The sequence below is a fragment of the Micropterus dolomieu genome, linkage group LG12 (assembly GCF_021292245.1).
Source record: "Micropterus dolomieu isolate WLL.071019.BEF.003 ecotype Adirondacks linkage group LG12, ASM2129224v1, whole genome shotgun sequence".
Taxonomy (NCBI): Eukaryota; Metazoa; Chordata; class Actinopteri; order Centrarchiformes; family Centrarchidae; genus Micropterus; species Micropterus dolomieu.
Genome location: NC_060161.1, coordinates 38,303,948 through 38,323,698, shown reverse-complemented (window position 1 = coordinate 38,323,698; position 19,751 = coordinate 38,303,948). Strand labels below are relative to the sequence as shown.

Sequence of the window (19,751 nt, the reverse complement as noted above, 5' to 3'; positions counted from 1 at the left end):
AATTTAGTTTCTGTGTTTTGTCCCCACTTCTAGTCCCCGAGGTTAGTCCCTGAATTTAGTTTCTGTGTTTTGTTCCCAAGTCTAGTCCCCGAGGTTAGTCCCAGAATTTAGTTTCTGTGTTTTGTCCCCAAGTCTAGTCCCCAAGGTTAGTCCCAGAATTTAGTTTCTGTGTTTTGTCCCCAAGTCTAGCCCCCGAGGTTAGTCCCATAATTTAGTTTCTGTGTTTTGTCCCCACTTCTAGTCCCTGAGGTTAGTCCCAGAATTTAGTTTCTGTGTTTTGTCCCCAAGTCTAGTCCCAGAATTTAGTTTCTGTGTTTTGTCCCCACGTCTAGTCCCTGAGGTTAGTCCCAGAATTTAGTTTCTGTGTTTTGTCCCCACGTCTAGTCCCTGAGGTTAGTCCCAGAATTTAGTTTCTGTGTTTTGTCCCCAAGTCTAGTCCCAGAATTTAGTTTCTGTGTTTTGTCCCCAAGTCTAGTCCCCAAGGTTAGTCCCAGAATTTAGTTTCTGTGTTTTGTCCCCAAGTCTAGCCCCCGAGGTTAGTCCCATAATTTAGTTTCTGTGTTTTGTCCCCACTTCTAGTCCCTGAGGTTAGTCCCAGAATTTAGTTTCTGTGTTTTGTCCCCAAGTCTAGTCCCAGAATTTAGTTTCTGTGTTTTGTCCCCACGTCTAGTCCCTGAGGTTAGTCCCAGAATTTAGTTTCTGTGTTTTGTCCCCACGTCTAGTCCCTGAGGTTAGTCCCAGAATTTAGTTTCTGTGTTTTGTCCCCAAGTCTAGTCCCAGAATTTAGTTTCTGTGTTTTGTCCCTGCGTCCCTGAAGTTGATTTCCTAGGCCCACAGTTCCACACGTGCACTAAACTCACACTTCACATATTCAGTAACCACAGATGTCTTGTATTCCTATTGCTATGGTTACCGTCCCCACAACAGGTTGACATGGCAACACTGGCAGAGCAAATCATCGAGGCGACCCCGGAGCGAATCAAACAGGAGGACTTCCCCAGGGGGGCGGAGTCACCGCTGAGAGAGAGGCGAGACAACCCGGCCATCCAGGACACCTGGCTGGCTACATACCTGGACACGGTCGATGCCCACACACACTCCCCACCCAGGTGAGCCACGCCTGAACAATCCCCTACAGCAGGAGTCGGCAAATAAGTCTGGCATCGGGCCAAATTTACTTCAAGCCGTTACATGTAGGGGCACGAATCTGGGCACCTCACGATTCGATTACGATTCAGAGGGTTGCGATTCTATTATAAAACGATTATCGATGCATCTTGATGCATTATTTTTTCTATACAGGATCCCTGGATAATTACTAAGTATTTAATTTGCAAATCCAAATCCAAAAGAAACATCTCTTAATTAGCTTAAAAGGATTAGTTTGCATTCCTAATTTACTTCATTAAGCTCAGCTCCATGGTCCTTCATTTCTCTAACATCCACATGTCAGACTCTGAAAACTGAAAAATAATTATCAGGATGTTCAGTCTGTGTACAGGACAGAGCTGTACACCAGTTCAGTCTAAGCTTGTAATAGATGTTCTCAACCCTTGACTAGTAGGTTAGTTAGTAATGAAAGACCGCTGATAATGATTTAATATTACTTTGTTACTAATTTAGCTAACATTACATAAATAAATTAATATTTTTAGCGCCTTTCATGGACCCAAGGACGCTTTACACATAGTTGTTGATGTGTGTCCTTGCAGGAGGGTGCGTCCCCCTTCGCCCCTCAGTGCACTGGCCCTCCAGAGGCTCCGCCCCCCCTCCTCTGCGGCGTGGGCGGAGTTCCTGAACGCCTCGGCCAATGGAAAAATGGAGAGAGACTTTGCACTGCTGACACTGACGGACGGAGAGCAGAGGGAGCTTTACGAGGCCGCCAGGATCATCCAGAACGCCTTCAGGAGATACAAGGTTCGCACACGCCCACCTTAGGAACCACACCGGGTTGAAGGCATTACTGTTCCCAGTAAATGGTCTGTATATATGTACAGCGCCTTTTCAGTCTCATAGAGCGTCACACTACATCACATTCACCCACATTCAGACACTGACGGCAGAGGCTGAGGTGCCAACTGCACATCATAAGCCAGGGATTGAACCACCAATCTTCCGGTTAGTGGACTGCCGCTCTACCTCCACAGCAGCCCCAATATCAGATATTATATCAGAATATTGGATTTAAAATTAAATATCTAACTGGGTATATGTAGTAAAACCCCATATCGGTCAGGCTCCAGTTTTAATAAGTGGGTCCTTGTTTGGTTGTTCTCGTGAGGACACAAGTAGAGTTGGGACCATACGTTTTTATGAGGAAGGAAATACATTCAACGTGATTGTTACCTTAAAGATACAAACGAGTTTTAGTGAGAAACACTGAACTTTGTTTAGAGGAAACCCTGACATGGAGCTTTGAGTATGATCCTCAGGTCTCTCCACTGTCAGTTGTGTGTGTTTTCTGAAACAGTGGATTCCACTCTGCCCCCAAGAGGCTTGTGCGCAGGAACCTGATGGATCAGGTCTGTTTTTATAACAGTACTGGTTCCTGTGTGTCTGTAGGGTCGGAGGTTAAAGGAGCAGCAGGACATGGCTGCAGCCGTCATACAGAGATGCTACAGGAAATACAAACAGGTGTGTGTTCATGAGTGTGTGTGTTGGATTGCGCAGTTTGTCCTCCAGCTTCACTAACACTGAACTAACCTGCTGTGTCTCTTCACCATCTCTCTCTTTCTCTCTCTCTCTCTCTCTGGCTAGCTAACATGGATAGCTCTGAAGGTAATATGGCTGACCAGTAGATGTAGTGGTGTGTAGTCAGTGTGAGTGTGTTTGTGTGTGTTGAGTCTGGACAGCAGCCATAAGACCACAAACAGGTTGTGTTTCCTGTGATGTGAATCTTCCCCATGACGCTCACTTTTATTTTTATAGAGCCGTTAATAATTTATTACTGTTGGTATCAGATTATCTCAAGTTAATGAACAGGATATCTGGTCTCAAAGCCAAAAGTATGTGGACAGCCGAAGATCATGTGTGTGCATAGTTAACATTACTCTTTGCCAACATCTTGTTTAGCCCTGAATGCAGCACAGTGTTGTTTACTGACACCGAAGACGAACATATCTCCTTCATGTACGTCGTCGCTTTTCCACCAGGCATGCTAAATGCTAACGCTCCCGGCAGCAATTCAGAGCAGAAAAGGCAGTGTTGTTATAACATCAGATGCCAATAAGAAGAAGTTCTGTATGAGATATAAAGCAATTAATCTTCATTTTAATCTGTATTTTAAGAATTGTGAGGATTTACAGTGTGGACAGTTTTATTACTTGGAGAAAATGTGACATGTTAAGTGTAATTAAAACTTCTGCGTCGAATCGATGGCGTAGCCTCTGCGTAGCCCCGTAACCTACGCCGTCACCTACGCCATAGCCTGACGTGCACCTCCTCAAAAATGTAACAAAAAAGAAAAAAACATGTTGAGGTGACCCGGACCTTAAGCTCTGAGTTTGGTCAGCTGGGTAGTCTCGCAATGCCTCCGAGCCAACAGGAAGTGCCCATGCTTTCAAGTAACAACCCGAGCGAAATTACTTGTTTCACTATCTGACTGTGATCCATTCGGTGGATAACATTTGAAAACGCAATACCAGCCGCACATATACAGTTTTACCCCCATTCACGTTAGCGGTTAGTTTGTTCAACAGTCAACACAGTGGACGCTGTAGCGCTACTGCCGACTAGCGTTTGGGGGTGTAATTGCAGAATGACGAACACACCGATGCACAAGTATATATGCATGGCTACGTGCGTAGACCTGATGCAGGAGTATAAATGGGCCATTATGAGAAATAATAAGGAGAATAAACTGAAAATATCTGGTTTCAAGCCACAGACAGAGATTCTTTCAGTCTGAAGGAAGAAAATGGCTGCCCTGTGTTTTGTCTCTAGCTTTAGTAGAAGGGAAAGTGTGTTTATGATGTCGGGTGTTTCTGTAAAACTGCAGCATGTTGGAGAATAAATTTTCAGCTTGAACAACAGCCGCTCTGGTTGTTGAGATGAAGCTTCCAGTACAGGGAAAAAACTTGTGTAGCATCATTGAGATGTCCTCCTGTTGGACCTTAGGGCCCTAAGACTGGACAGTGTCCACATACTTTTGTCCAGGTAGTGTACTTGTGACGCGTGCAGGTGAGTCCCAGATTCAGAGGGAGCTTCATCTCTAGTTTGTCTTGGCATGTTGTGAGACGTTGTGTTTGTCCTCTGGCTGTACATGGGCCCTAACAGCAACTCCGTCTCCTCAGTACGCGCTCTATAAGAAGATGACCCAGGCAGCCATCTTGATCCAGTCCAAGTTTCGGTCGTACTACGAGCAGAAGCGTTTCCAGCAGAGCCGGCGGGCGGCGGTCCTCATCCAGCAGTACTACCGTAGCTACAAGGAGTACGAGAGGCTCAAGCAGGGTCCAAGAGGGGCCTCCGGACACAACACCAAGATCAAGTAAGACCTCATGGATACATCAGCACAGTAGCACATCATCTGCATACAAACACATGTCGACACAGCCAGACGTCATCTTGTGGGTTGGCACAGAGAAAATGTTGATCACTGTGTGGAAGTGTGTTTAATGACTTTTATTTAGCTGTGTAATTTGTAGATAGTTTGCACAGTTTGTGTGGGGGGATGGGGAGTAAAGGTTCATAAGTTCTCGTAGTGCAGTAGACCTGTTTTTAAAAAATACATTACTACACTTGTCAAATCATCATGGCGCTTTCCTCTAGCGGTCATCATCAGGTCAAAGTTTTAATTAGACCAACACTTTGGGTTCTGAAGAACTTATCACATTCCCATCAGCCTCAGCTGTACTCTGCTAATTAGCTAATGTTAGCATGTTAACAGGCTAAACCGAGATGGTGAACATGGTAAACGTTACGCCTGATAACCACAAGGAGGTGAGCGAGAGTTCGAACATGCAACATGCGTGCCGTTAGCACAAAGCATGGCCGTGTTCCGCACAGCTGCTAGCACGGCTGCAGACTATCACAGCTTTGTTCAAACTTCACTCACACAACGTGTTTTGTTTCACCGTTCTATAAACTTGAAGCTAACGAGCTAAGCTCCTGTTCCTCTGGAGACGGGTGAAGCTGCTGTGTAAATTCAAACTTAGCCCTTGTGCTAACGTCAATGTTACTAAGTGGAGTTTTATTATCACCTCACTAACCAGTTCTGATGTAGATATTAGTTGTTATAAATATTTACAGCCGCTAACTGCCAGGAAATATTCATCATTACCAACAGATATTGATCGCTGCCAGCACATTCCGATTACGGCCAGAGCTTCTTGATTCCTCCCAGTAGATACTGATGATTGATTGTAAGCAGCAGATATTGATTTTGTTCCCATCAGGGGGTCTTTCTTGACGAAGAAACAGGACCAGGCGGCGAGGAAGATCATGAGGTTCCTGAGACGCTGCAGACACAGGTAACACACACTCGTTTTACAGTTTGTTGTGTTACAAACGTGAATGAGTCTTTTTCCTTGTGGACATTCTTCTCTTGTTGCATATTTTAATGTTCTTGGTGAGATGGTGCCGTCGCCCGTGTTCACGGTCTCATCTTTGTGTCGTTCCCAGGATAAAAGAGCTGAAGCAGACGAGGGAGCTGGAGAGGAGAGGGCTCACCACTTAAACCGTGTCTTCATTTCAGCTCCTGGAGAGGAGAGACGGACGAAGGATGGTTGATCTCGTTGTCTTTTGGCAGGTTTACTCTGATGTACAAAGGGACGGAAACGCAACAGACATGATGGAGAGATGCCTTATCCCACCCCGGCTCTTCTTTCTTCCTTTCCTCCGCCTCCTTTGATTGATCGATCTATATATCTAATGTCTTCTCTCATGGTTGAATGTAGCTGTCTGTCTGCAGCTTAAAGAGCTTTTTAATAGTGTCACACCGTCCTATAGACTCGTTCTCCAGGCCTTTCTCAGCACAGAGTAGTTCTACGCTACGGACCTGGGGCTCTGCAAGTTCAACTCGGGACCCCAGACTTCAGCACTCAAAGGTCTACTTGCAGGTGTTTTGGAGGGAAAAGTTTTCAGCTACTTTGACTTGTGAGAAGCAATCAAACAAAATGTTACCTCACTGCCTCCATTCATTTTCATTTAAATATGTTTGATGAGACTGACGAGGCGTTCAAGGAGCCCACAGTGGCAGCTCTAGAACATGAAACATGAAGCTTGACTTCAGCACTAGATTTACACTCCAAGACCAAGTTTATCCTCCACGAGCAATTATATATTGATATAAATACACAGATGCAGTTCAGCGCTCTGCATGTTTATTTCAAGTTCAGTATTTTCAGCAGTACAGGCAGTGATTCTCAGCTGTCGTCAATCAAGCGCATTTTCTTTTCCTTTTTTTTTACTTTAAAGATCGTTTAGGGCTCTCCATCATGCACATTTTTTACATGCACATACAGTATTTATTCGACATCAGAGTCGGCGGTGAAAAACCAAAGTGCCGAGATAAGACTGTTCTCCTGAAGATGACGACGGGTCCTCGCATCAACGTTGGAGCAAAAAGACATAAATCAGCCACGTTTGAAATTTAAGTGTTTACTTTCTCTAAAAACTTAATTTGGTGACATAATAACACCCGTAGGACCAAAGTGACAGCAGCTCTGAGCCTGTTTACCTGTCTAAAGTCAGCATCACCTGTGGTCATTTGGTCTGGACCTGTTTTGATCTGGACTGTCAATGTGTTCTGAGACCGATGCCGTTTCACAAGAGCACGGGGACGCAGTTTGAGAAAGGCCTTTGGGGAAAAACCCTAACTCAACTGATCTCTCCTGGGAGGCACAGCTCAGGGCAAACCAAGACCCAGGAGTGTCTACGTCTGTTCCCTCCTGCCCACAATTTACTGCTGTTTTCCTGCCAAGGTCGGGAGACGAGAACTAACAGGACAGTGTGTTTGAGGGTCACCTGAACAAAGAGATTTCAGACTGAGGTCAGAAATTCCTTCAGAAGTCTGAATGTTTGCGGGTCGTCACATTTTGGAACGGGGAGTCTACACGCTGTGTACTTCAAAATGTATATGATTATAACAAAGCTACTATAAATATATTTAAACAATCACATATATAAACATATATATATATATATTCTATTGTTGGACTTTATAGATGCTATGGGTGTTTTTATTTATTACAGCATGAGCCGCTAATGTGAGTTTGTGTGAGTGTGTGTGCTGCACAGACTGTAAGGTCGAGTCTTAAGGAACCCTGACCTCTGACCTCTGACTCTACGCAGACAAAACGAATCAATCAAAAAACACTGTTGCAAATTTTGTTCGATACGTTTACATTTATCGAGCAGCAGCGGCTTTAAACTTCACAGTTGAGATCAGAATGGGTGAAAATGCACTTTCAGTTTCTGCGTGAAACTTAAAGATCGAAGCTGCTGTTCAAACACTGTAGTTCACAAAGCTCATGGAGGGAAATTGATGTTTTAAAACGGTCAGAAATCACACTCAGAGTTGTTTCTCGGTAAGAAACACATGTTGGAAGGAAATGATCTCTCTTATGTCCTTTCGGATAAAAACATCCAGACTTCCACTTAGAGATCAGCCTAACAAGACGTCACGTTTCCTTCCTTCAGCGTCAACCCTCCGCTGAGCCGACAGGTCGTTGCTTCTTTGCTGATGATGGGTCAGAGGTCAAGCCGGGGTTCCCTTCAAACTGTTTTTTAATTCATCCAGAAAGTTTTAGGATAGCAGCGACGGACGACGCAGCGGCCTCAACGGCACTTTGCTACGAGCAACAAGTTGCTCCAGAACATTTCCTGCCACAGCTCCTTGTTTTTTTTTTTTCATTTTTAAGCAGAGGCTGATTGATGCTGTGCTTTTGTCACAGCGACCACAACGAGGCTAGGGCCAAGCACGAGCCGTCCTCATAACGAATTGTTTGACAGAGTTGGTCTTTGGCTTGTTTTCAAAAGATTTCTTCTTCTTTGGCTGCTGCAGTGAAGCTTTGCATGAGTTTGTATTTAATTGTTTCGCATTTTAAGACCTTTAAGATGAAATACATTATTCTACAAGTCAGACGAATAAATCAGCTGTTTGCTATTTGTCTCTCGTGTTTTTGTTTCTTACTGGGTGAGGGCCAACCACACAGTTACAGAGAGCCGCACAACAGCCACAAGAGACGCTGAATGACCACAGAGACGTTCAAAGAGATGCAAGTCTCTGCTGGTTCTCTCGGCTAATTTCTGCAGTAATAAATGCTGTAGGCAAACCTAAAAATCTGATTCTTATGCAGTATGGAAAGGAACGGGGTCGGCAGCGTTTTCAAACTTCTCCGAAACAATATGGGGAGAACAATATAATAATTATCATTTATAGGTTTCAGTTTACTTTGTCTATTGGATGAGATGTTCGACAGCGTCAGAGTGTCGTCTAACCTTCTGTGTAGTAGTTTAAGCTAAACAGCTTATTTCACTTTGTAAATTAGTACACTATGAAGGTCTAGGAGGACATTACAACTGAGAAAAACAGCATAATTACCTCGTGCAGATGTATGTGTAGGTTAGAGGACACTGACAAACACGGAACTGAGTTCAATTCGATTTTATTTATATAGTGCCAATTCACAACAGCAGTTGTCTCATAGTGCTTTTCATAAAAGAGCAGGTCTAGACCGTACTCTATGATGTTATTTACAGAAACCCAACAGTTCCCACCAAGAGAGACGACAGAAGAAAGGAAAAACTTCCTTTTAAGAGGCAGAAAGCTCGAGCAGAACCACGGCTCAGGGTGGACGGCCAGTTCAGTCAGGTTCTTCTGTAGTACGTTGAACAGCTGGTATTTTAGCCATATGTGTGTGCGTACAAGTTTATTAAAACCCCTTGAGATGAACTATCTTGTTTTTGAGGAGATCCTGATACAACAAAAAGGGACAAATCTGACAGTCAAAGGAACGACCCAGAACATTTTAGTGTGTGATGTTATGTTGTGTTCAAATAACTGAATAAAATGTTACTCCACACTAATGTTACTCAGCATTTAGAGCGAGAACAAGAGAGAGAAAGCAATGACTTTGATCAGCATATTTATATATTATCACTGTTGTTCCTCAGTGTTCAGTCAATGCTACACAGACAGCCGCCGCAAATAGGCGCGAGAACAACATGACACAGCTGTCAGTTGCCTCTCTGCTCCGGGATGCTTTCCTCTAAAGCAGCTGTGAGCTGCACTTTATCAGAAATTAACATCTGTGTGTAGTTGTGGCGAGACTTTGTTGATATATTATGACTTTAGTTTATCACTGAGGTAGGAAATCTGCTGCCTGAGCAACAGTAACTAAGGGGCGGGGCGAGACGCAGAGACATCGCGAGAACACTCCACGGGATCGCGCAGCGCTCCTGTATCTCAGCCTGAAGACCTCCGAGACCAGAATCCAGACTCGGTCCAGGACAACACGGTCCACCAGTCACAGCGGAGACCTGCAGGACGATGGAGAACCAGAACCCGGACCGCAGGAGCCAAACAGCAGCCTCGTGCTCTGATAGCACCGATGTTCAGGTCAGTGTTCATGACTTCATCACGAGACTAAAGACACGAGGAAGAGTCTCGAGGGTCCGTGTATCATCCGTTCATTCTGTTGTTAGAGATCAGAGCCTGAAAACCCGCTCCAGGGTTTGTGTTGACGTGGTTTGATTTCCAAAGTGTCTCCGTGATTCCTGTTTTCATCTTGAAGAGAGGAAGCTGAAAGAAAAACTCACGAGCGTTTCTCTTTTCTTTGTGCTGTTGGGTTCTGCACATGCGCGTGCAGCACGTGTCATGGCGGAGTGTCATGGTGAACCTTCACTGTGGCTTCACCGCTTGTTTTGGGGATTAAGTGGTTAAATGTCTTCATGATATCTCAGTCTCGGAGTCTAAGATGGGACAGACAACAACGTGGTCCTTTTCCAGCACCTCCCAAAATATCATTTAGAATGACTTCATGCTTTGCAATCAGCTCCTTAATGGCCACAAAGTTTCCTTTGTTGCTGGAGTCCTGTCAGGGTTTTGGGCGGCTCTGCAGAGAAGACCACCAGCACCTGTCTTGATATATGGACACTCACTGCAGGTTGATCATGAAACACAAACTGATAAGAAAGACAGACAGTCTGCAGGGTTGTGCAAAATCTTGACGTTGGTTTTACATGTGCAAAAATATGTATTTCATGATCATACTGCATTGTTGATGAGGCCAGCTACAGACAGACCAGAAACCTCTTGTGATATCAGGTTTCGGTCTTGTGCCTAGGGCTGGGGCGATTTTGTTAACGTAAACGATTACGTAAACACTAGAGCTGACCCAAATGTCTTTAGTCGATAGTAATTAAGAGCGAATAATCGAAGCTTCGCTCATGAAGTTAATGAATGCAAATTTACACTTGTTAAAGCACTTTAACTTGTTTTTGAAAAGTGCTCTACAAATAAAGATTATTATAAAATGTAAGAACCGCATGACTGACATGACGGCTGCACTACCACGGTACGCATTACAGTTTTGACCAACAGGTTGAGCGACTGAGCAAACATGAACTGAGTTCATTATAGTACTGCATTAAATATAAATGCTCCGTATTTGTATAGCGCCTTTCTAGTCTTTTACACTACATCTGCATTCACCAGTCAAACACATTCATACATAAGTGCTCAAACAGAAACATCCATACAATTCAGGTTTCAGCATCTTGCCCAAAGACACTTCGACATGCACTGCTGCCTACTTTCTGATTAACGGCCGACCTGCTCTACCTCCTGAGCCACAGCCGCTTTTCGTAGGTGTAATTTACGCTGGGGATACTGGGGACTTGTCCATCACTTTTTTTTGAAGCATTTGTTAAATATGCTCTGAAAAATGGCTTGCAACAAGAAATGTTAAAAAAAAAAAAAAACAAATGGAAATCCTTGAGAAAGGTTTATTTGCACAATAAAAAAAAACATGCAATGCCATTTAAATATAGAAGAAACAAATGTGCATTGTCCAAAAAAAGTTTCTTAAGCTAAAAAAACAACCTACTGAGTACTGCATTATATTCTGTTTGAATTGTCATCTGAATCACTTTATTTAAATAAAGACTATTCTACCATCAATTGGTGCAGAACATTTCTCCAGAATGCAGGAAATTAAGTGTTCAGTGCTCAAAATTTTCTAGGGGACCCCCAGACCCCCTATTTATATATTTCAGCATTGAATATTTCATCAAAATGGTGTTGAAATATCTAGTGTGTTATAATATGTTTTATTACATTCATCTAACTGTAAATAATTTTCTCGGGCTTAAAATTCATACAGATTTTTCATTATACGGCAGCAAAGTTGGTATTTAATTTCATCCAAGGTGGTATTAAGGTCTTAAAAAGTCTTCAGTTAGTTAGTCCCTCTGTCCTGGGGGTTGTCAACATGGATTTTAATTATATTCAGTATTCAAAAGTATTTCTTAAACGATGCTTTGAGTACTAAAATCAGCATTAGCTGCAGCCCTACAGGCTAGTGCTCTTGATAGGCCACACTCGCGTAGCACTGAGATCATAAAAGTGTTTAAAATATGGCAATAGAACTATGAATTGTTATCGGTATCACTTTAAGGGTACTGGTTTTGACACTGGTATCGTAAAATTTTAAGTGATAATCAACCCTAACAGTGGCACTGGGGCTGATGATGTGCAATTACTAAAACTGTTTACAGTTAATCTTGCACTGCATCAAAGGGACAATAACTCCCTTAAAATGTTTGAGGTACAGAGGAGCCTAGTATTTATTTTCATTCTTTAGAGACATTACACAAGACTAATAAGGTAAGCAGAGTTGTAAAAAATCTTGAATGTTCTCCACTTGTTATCCTGTAGTTACGCAGTATTATTAGGCAGGTAGCAGGGATCGTCTGAGCTACAGAGAGAGCTGGAGGTGAGTAAAAACTGTTTTGCAGTGAAAAAGTAGCTGCCTGCTCTCATCGGCTGGATGTGGATGTTAAGTCAGCCAACTCTTCAAAATATTTGGCGTGCTAGATATCTGGCAGATGTCGGCAATGTCTCAGAGAGCTGTTTTGATGTGTCATTGTGTAGTTCACACATAACGACTGCGAGAACGCTGATTTACCCCCGATCAGATCCAGACGGTTGCAGAGCTCGACAAGCGGCAAATCGGGCTAAAAATCGTGTAGCGTGAACTAGGCTTTAACTTATCTAACAAAGATAATCACTGTCTCATTTTAAAATGATGTGTTCCTATGAGGACCGCCTTCAAGTGTGTTGTCTGTGTCCGCACAGAGGTCGCTGCTGGAATGCGCAAGTTTTATTTTGTGCACATGCATATGAACGCATGTTCATGCACGCTGCGGTTATCTTTACCGAGCTACAGTTTATAAGCACTGTTGCCCATCAGAATTTATCAAACGTAATAAATAGTTGCTGCCGGGAGCTGCCTAGCCTGGTTAGCAAGACAGTCTAGAGATATCAGGGTTCCTGTGACTCCTTAAAAAGTCTTAAAATAAAATCAGGGGAATTAATCGTCTTATATTGACTGTAAATTTGCTGTAGGTATTAAATTTGCCGATGGTGCATTTAAGGCTGGTGGGGAAATGTGTATTTGTTGGATTTTTAGTAGTTGAAAATGCGAGACCCCGCCATTATTATAACTTTTATCTGACGTTTATGTTAGCTGCAGACATCTGGCTGTGTGTCATAGCCTATTTATCGTCAGCCGTGGTTGCAAGATTGGGAGACACGTTTTAAGTTAAAGTGGTCGGAGGAAGATCCGATCGTACCGTCTAGCTCAAACAACCACACATCACATACTCCTTTCATTTGCGCAGGACCAAAAATGATCGATAACTACAAGTTAAAATAACTTTAAGTGTGTCTTTTCACAGTGATTTGTTTTCTTCCAAGGATTATCCAAACTTTTCTCTATAGCGGTGCACCTATGTACTAGCTCGACCGGAAAGCAAAAGTGAAACTTAGGTTCAGTCAAGTGTCATTTTCTAGATACTTTTCTTTATAATGTGTAGGTTTTCCTTTTAGTAGTTTACATTGAGTTTAACACAGCAGTGCTTGAGTTAGCCAAAAATGAAGTAAAATGTTTGTCAGTCCATTTTCCTCAACAAAATAAATATCTTAGTAGAAAAGAAAGTGCTAATTTGTTCGTGATTCAAATCAATTTAATCAAATATTTATTGAACACTTGTTAATTTGTTGAGGAAAATTGTATCAGGATAATTATCATTATTGTTTTATTGCCCAGCCCTAGTTCCCATTAATAAACGGACACAATCAGTTCTCCAAAAACATGATCAATAATCGGCGCTATTTGAGCAGGTTAATGCACAACACTGAATGGACAAACTGTCTAGGCGCCTGTCTGCGCTGTCAGACTTTTGTATTTATTTACAGAAGATTGCGACCGGTACATATTTCCGCCCAAGTAGTTGTTGTATGTTAATTGACAACGCATTTACATCCATGTGGTCATGGTGTCCCTGACCTCCAGAGGTCATCTTGCTGATCGGATCACAATCTGTCCTCAGTGCGTCTTGGTTGCATTTACACGTGTACTTTCATGTGGTCAAGTGCTACCCGGTCACAATCTGATCACCCAAAAAGCATTTTAATGCAGCTTCTGTGCCCTGATTCGGAATATGCAAATTCATTCACCTGTGGTGACAATATATAATATGACATTGCCTTGTTTATTAAAAGAGAACACACATCTCTTTTCTTTCAAAGCAATTTTCTCAAAATTGAGAAAAGAAAGTTTTTTTTTTTCTTTTCTTGTACCCAAAAGTTTCCTTTTACATCCTCTCATCAAAACATTAAACTGGCTTTCACCTTTGACACGAGAAGCTCCAGCTGCCGTGTGTTGATTAGTCTGCAAGAATTTGTTATTTATTCCTGTGCACTAAGTAAATAGATGTGTGATGATGTATTGTGTTCAAATAACTGAATAAAATGTTACTCCACACTGTTACCCAGCACTTAGAAAGAGAGAGAACATGCAGTGGTTTCAGCTTCATGGACTGCTTAATTGTCACAGCAATGACTTTGATCAGCACATTTAAATATTATCACTGTTGTTCGTCAGTGTTTACTCAATGTATTTGTTACACAGTTAACAGTCTGTCACAAATTATCGAGAGGCATAATAAAGCATTTCATTCTGTCCTTTTCTCTGTATTTCTGTTTATATAGAAGCTGAGGGGAAGAGAAAGACTCACACTTCACCGCTGTCAGCACTGTGACAAATCCTTCGCAACATCTAGATATTTGAAGATTCATCAGAGAGTTCACACTGGAGAGAAACCGTACAGCTGTGACCAGTGTGGGAAAACTTTCACTCAACCTGGTAACCTAAAAGTGCACCTACGTGTTCACACTGGAGAGAAGCTGTACAGTTGTGACCAGTGTGAGAAAGCTTTCAGTCAACCAGGTAATCTAAAAGTGCACCTACGTGTTCACACTGGTGAGAAGCTGTACAGTTGTGACCAGTGTGAGAAAGCTTTCAGTCAACCAGGTCACCTAAAAGTGCACCTACGTGTTCACACTGGAGAGAAACCATACAGCTGTGACCAGTGTGGAAAAGCTTTCACTACATCAAGTAACCTAGAAATTCACAAACGTGTTCACACTGGAGAGAAACTATACAGTTGTAACCAGTGTGAGAAAGCTTTCAATCAACCAGGTCACCTAAAAGTGCACCTACGTGTTCACACTGGAGAGAAACCATACAGCTGTGACCAGTGTGGAAAAGCTTTCACTACATCAAGTAACCTAGAAATTCACAAACGTGTTCACACTGGAGAGAAACTATACAGTTGTAACCAGTGTGAGAAAGCTTTCAATCAACCAGGTCACCTAAAAGTGCACCTACGTGTTCACACTGGAGAGAAACCATACAGCTGTGACCAGTGTGGAAAAGCTTTCACTACATCAAGTAACCTAGAAATTCACAAACGTGTTCACACTGGAGAGAAACTATACAGTTGTAACCAGTGTGAGAAAGCTTTCAATCAACCAGGTCACCTAAAAGTGCACCTACGTGTTCACACTGGAGAGAAACCATACAGCTGTGACCAGTGTGGAAAAGCTTTCACTACATCAAGTAACCTAGAAATTCACAAACGTGTTCACACTGGAGAGAAACTATACAGTTGTAACCAGTGTGAGAAAGCTTTCAATCAACCAGGTCACCTAAAAGTGCACCTACGTGTTCACACTGGAGAGAAACCATACAGCTGTGACCAGTGTGGAAAAGCTTTCACTACATCAAGTAACCTAGAAATTCACAAACGTGTTCACACTGGAGAGAAACTATACAGTTGTAACCAGTGTGAGAAAGCTTTCAATCAACCAGGTCACCTAAAAGTGCACCTACGTGTTCACACTGGAGAGAAACCATACAGCTGTGACCAGTGTGGAAAAGCTTTCACTACATCAAGTAACCTAGAAATTCACACACGTGTTCACACCGGAGAGAAACCGTACAGGTGTGACCAGTGTGGGAAAGCCTTTACTCAGTCAGGAAGCCTAGAAAGCCACAGACGGGTTCACACTGGAGAGAAACCATACAGCTGTTACCAGTGTGGTAAATCTTTCACAAGATCAGATGTACTGAAGTTGCACCGCCTTGTTCACTCTGGAAAGAAACCGCTCTGCTGTGACCAGTGTGGGAAAGCTTTCACTACATCATGTGACTTGAAAACACACATACGCGTTCACACTGGAGAGAAACCGTACAGCTGTGACCAATGTGGAAAAGCTTTCACTACATCAGGTCACCTAGAAACCCACCGCCGTTTTCACACTGGAGAGAAACCGTACTGGTGTGAACAATGTGGGAAAGCTTTCACAACATCAAGTCAACTAAAAACCCACCAACGTGTTCACACTGGTGAGAAACCGTACTGGTGCGAACAATGTGGAAAAGCTTTCACTACATCAGGTCACCTAGAAACCCACCGACGTGTTCACACTGGCGAGAAACCGTTCTGGTGTGAAAAATGTGGGAAAGCTTTCAATACATCAGGTCAATTAAAAATCCACCAACGTGTTCACACTGGAGAAGAACCGTAAAACTGTGACCAATGTGGGAAAGCTTTTACTTCGCACTGCATTGTTCTAAACACATTATCATGTGACTGTGATGCAGTACATTGACTCATTTGGCAGACACTTTTATCCAAAGCGACTTATATTTGAGGAACAACATACAAGCATCAACAGAGCATCAACTACAGATCTACAACTGACAGTACATACTAGTAAGAGCAGCAAGAAATACTAGTAAGAGCTCACAGTACATATCACATCAATGGGGTAGATACCTAGGGGAAAAACTATGCCTTTGGTGTGAGAGACCTGGGTTCAATCCCCCACTGTGACTCATCCACCATTGTGTCTCTGAGCAAGACACTCAACCCCTCGTTGCTCCAGTACGACCTCTGACATGTATAGCAATTGTAAGTCGCTTTGGATAAAAGCGTCAGCTAAACAAATTAGTGACTTGGCCATGGGTAGCAATGGTCACTCAGTATTGGAGTGAAATGAGTCCTTTTGGGCTCATCAAAATTTGATGAAAATGGATGGGTTTGGATTTGTTTAGAGTACCTACACACCCAAATTCTGCCAGCTCTCTCCCTGCATTTAAAAGATGCAGCAAAGGACTGCACAGGACAACCAGAGTAGGGGCCGTGGCCTTGTGACAGAGTTGTGCCTGAGGTGGGGCGTAAACGGACAACGACCAGCCAGTGACAGACTGAGCACTGCTCAGCGTTAGGGCTGGGTATCGTTCAAAGATTTTTAAATGTTGTGCATTAACCTCTACTTCGATACGGTTCCTGAATGATACTTTTTCCGATACCAATTTTATTCTCAACAAACGGAGAACCATTGTTGTTTGTATAAAGTAACTTAATTATCACATTATTATCATTAATAGTTTATTTTAATACGTGTTCCTTTAAAAAATGCTACTGCTTGTCAAAAGAAAGACATATTTTCAATGTAACATAGACCTATATTCTGTTTTTGTTGTTTTTATTCCTCTTTCTTTATTTTTAGTTTTTTTCATTGTTTATTAATTATATATTTTTTATTGTTTATATGTCAATTTGTGCTCTGACAACATTGCAACCTAAACATTGATGGCAATAGGCCTGAGAGAAAGAGAGAAATCTCTCATCTCATGGAAAAAATATTCAACAAAGAGGTAGTATATGACGCTTGTATTTAGACTCATTTATTACAGATGTGTTGCCCATGGTCAAGAACTAAACTTCACGCTTGATGAAATATTGCTTCATACATATATTCTTGTTTGAGCTGTAGTTAAACACATTTTCATTAAATAATCTGTATTTTATAGATATATTCACTGCTTTTATTTTGTATGAATGTGGTTTTGTTCAGACTGAAATCAGTTGGTGTAACACCCAACGTTAACACCCTCTGGACCTGTGGACTGAGCCCCAGCGGACGTTCGGGTTTATAAAAGAAGGGTGCAACGGGTACAGAATATGGTGTTAAACAGGCCTTGGGGCTAAATTAAGGCTGCAGTATCAATAACAAGATCGTTTCAGTCCGTCATGTTTATCGATAAGCACAGAAAGCGTTTTGGGCTGATTTCACTGTCATTTTTAAAACATGGACATGCATTTAAGTCCAAATTTATCCCAATATAGACAAACACTGTCAAAAGTTTATTACCAACAATTATGGTGGCCTAGTGTTAAAATGAAATGTAAAAAAAATACACGTTTACTGACACTGGTTATCCAGGACGGCCATTGTTGAGACCAGATTACCCAGAGAGACCCAGTTACATCAGTTTCAGGATTCATTTCTGATTTTGATTCCACACACATGGAATCATTTTCATTTGCTGAATCATCATGAAGACTCTGACAGCCCATTTACACCTGCTATTAAAATGTTATTTGTATCCAGATAAGTTATCCAGAGTCCAAGTGTTGATCTTACCTTTGCGTTTACACCTTGTATTTTTAATGCCTTCTCATTATCCACATTGAGTTCGGATCTCTGTCCTCCAGTGCGTGAGTACTTTGAGGTGGCGGGAAATCATCTGTAGTTTGTCAACATGGCAGGTGTAGGATCATTAGAGATGCTATTACTGTACCGCCTGTTTCTACTTTTTGTCTGTCGCGGAAGGGGTCATTTTCAACGTTTTTCTATTAGGCGCAAACAGAAAAGACAACAGGCCCTATTTGCAGCTGTTGTTATTGCGGCTACTGTGAATGCCACAACAGTGAACCGGTCTTTGTGGGTGAGAGAACGGAGTTGAGTGGTGGGAACGTATTGTCTTGGGGTCTTTTGGCGAAGATGACTGGATGGCAAACTTCAGAATGAACCGACATTTGTTCGACAACATCTGCGAAAAGTTCTCATCTCTGGAATAAGTACAGCAACTGTATGCCACAGAGTCTACCAAATTGCCAGAGCGCTACGGCCTGTGTTTGTTCACTGCGTTGAACTGCCCAAGGGACAAGGGCTTTGGGACATGGTGACCGCCTTTTAGGAGCGCTGGAGGTTCCCTCAGTGTGTGTGGCGTAGCCCCACATCATAACGCGACTGCCTATTTCAACAGAAAAGGTTGCCACTCGGTTGTGCTTCAAGCTGTTGTTGACCACCAGTATAGGTAAATATGAATGTCTCTAGGTCTCTAAAGTTCATCTAGGCCTACGTAACACAGCTTTTTATAACCTAGCCAAACCGCTAGCCAAGACTCCTGCTGCATAAATTATTAAGGGGAAGGAAAGAGGTGTTAACTCCAGACAAAATAGAACGATCAGGAATACTTCAACTACCGCCACAGCCAAGCTCGTATGACTGTGGAGTGTGCTTTTGGTCAACTCAAAGGACAATGGAGGTGTTTTTTTTATGTTCAAATCTTGCAAGTTCCACATGTTGTAACAACGTGCTGCATTTTGCACAATTTTTGTAAAATTCATGCACAATGTTTTGATGAAACTTAGATGGAATCAGCCCATGAACATACACCCAATGACTCTGATCTCCCCCAACCCAGAGAGGCTGGGCCACATGCTGTCAGAGATGTACTGACCAGGCTGTTTTCTCAGCAGAGAGGACGTCAGTGACTGTCCACACTGAAGTAAATGTAATGACAATGAGTGCAAAGTAGAGTCTTGATGGACACACAATGCATTTTACACACTGAACAGACATGACTGCATGTGATTTCTATATATGATCTAATGCTTTTACATTTTCACAGATTTAGTCACTCAATTTTTGTGTTATTAAAACTAACTTAAAGTTAAAATTTTTATTATATATAAATTCACAGTATTTCCACTCTAGCTATTTTGTTAAATTATCTTTTTGTGCAGTCCATTTTCACTTGCAAATTGAACAAAGTTACATTGGTAAACGGATGCATAAACTACTGGCAAACTTACTTACACTGAATAGATAAAAGCTGGAAAGCAAACCTTTATAAATGGGAGAAAAACACTTAAACAAAACCATCTATTCTCTGAATATATACTTATACTTGTTTATTGCAGCATCCTTTCCACTATGCCTCATTGCACTGTGTATATGTGTGCATGTATATGTACCTGTATATCATATCCACCTCTGACATGTACATATACCTTTGCACTCTGCTCACTGCACTATTTGTCAGTATGTCTATATTGTGTGTATATTTGTGTTGTCTACACTGAAGTCTGTGTCTGATTTAATCTTA

General features: G+C 42.2%; 2 protein-coding genes and 1 pseudogene across 6 annotated transcripts in view; all 3 read left to right on the top strand.

The window, feature by feature from the left end:
• camta2 (calmodulin binding transcription activator 2) overlaps nt 1-8,104 on the top strand; it is a 31,424-nt gene extending 23,320 nt beyond the window's left edge. For all 4 annotated transcript variants that reach the window (XM_046064430.1, XM_046064426.1, XM_046064428.1 and 1 more), the window contains 6 exons: nt 928-1,109; nt 1,713-1,917; nt 2,563-2,634; nt 4,293-4,486; nt 5,394-5,468; nt 5,620-8,104. In XM_046064430.1, the coding sequence (XP_045920386.1) occupies nt 928-1,109; nt 1,713-1,917; nt 2,563-2,634; nt 4,293-4,486; nt 5,394-5,468; nt 5,620-5,674 (783 nt within the window). In that variant the 3' untranslated portion in view covers nt 5,675-8,104. The remainder of the gene's footprint in view (nt 1-927; nt 1,110-1,712; nt 1,918-2,562; nt 2,635-4,292; nt 4,487-5,393; nt 5,469-5,619) is intronic.
• Nucleotides 1-19,751, top strand: part of LOC123980185 (zinc finger protein 260-like) — a 672,464-nt gene that overhangs the window by 574,116 nt on the left and 78,597 nt on the right. The window lies entirely within an intron of this gene.
• The window catches only part of LOC123980239, an 18,108-nt pseudogene continuing 7,768 nt past the window's right edge, over nt 9,412-19,751 (top strand).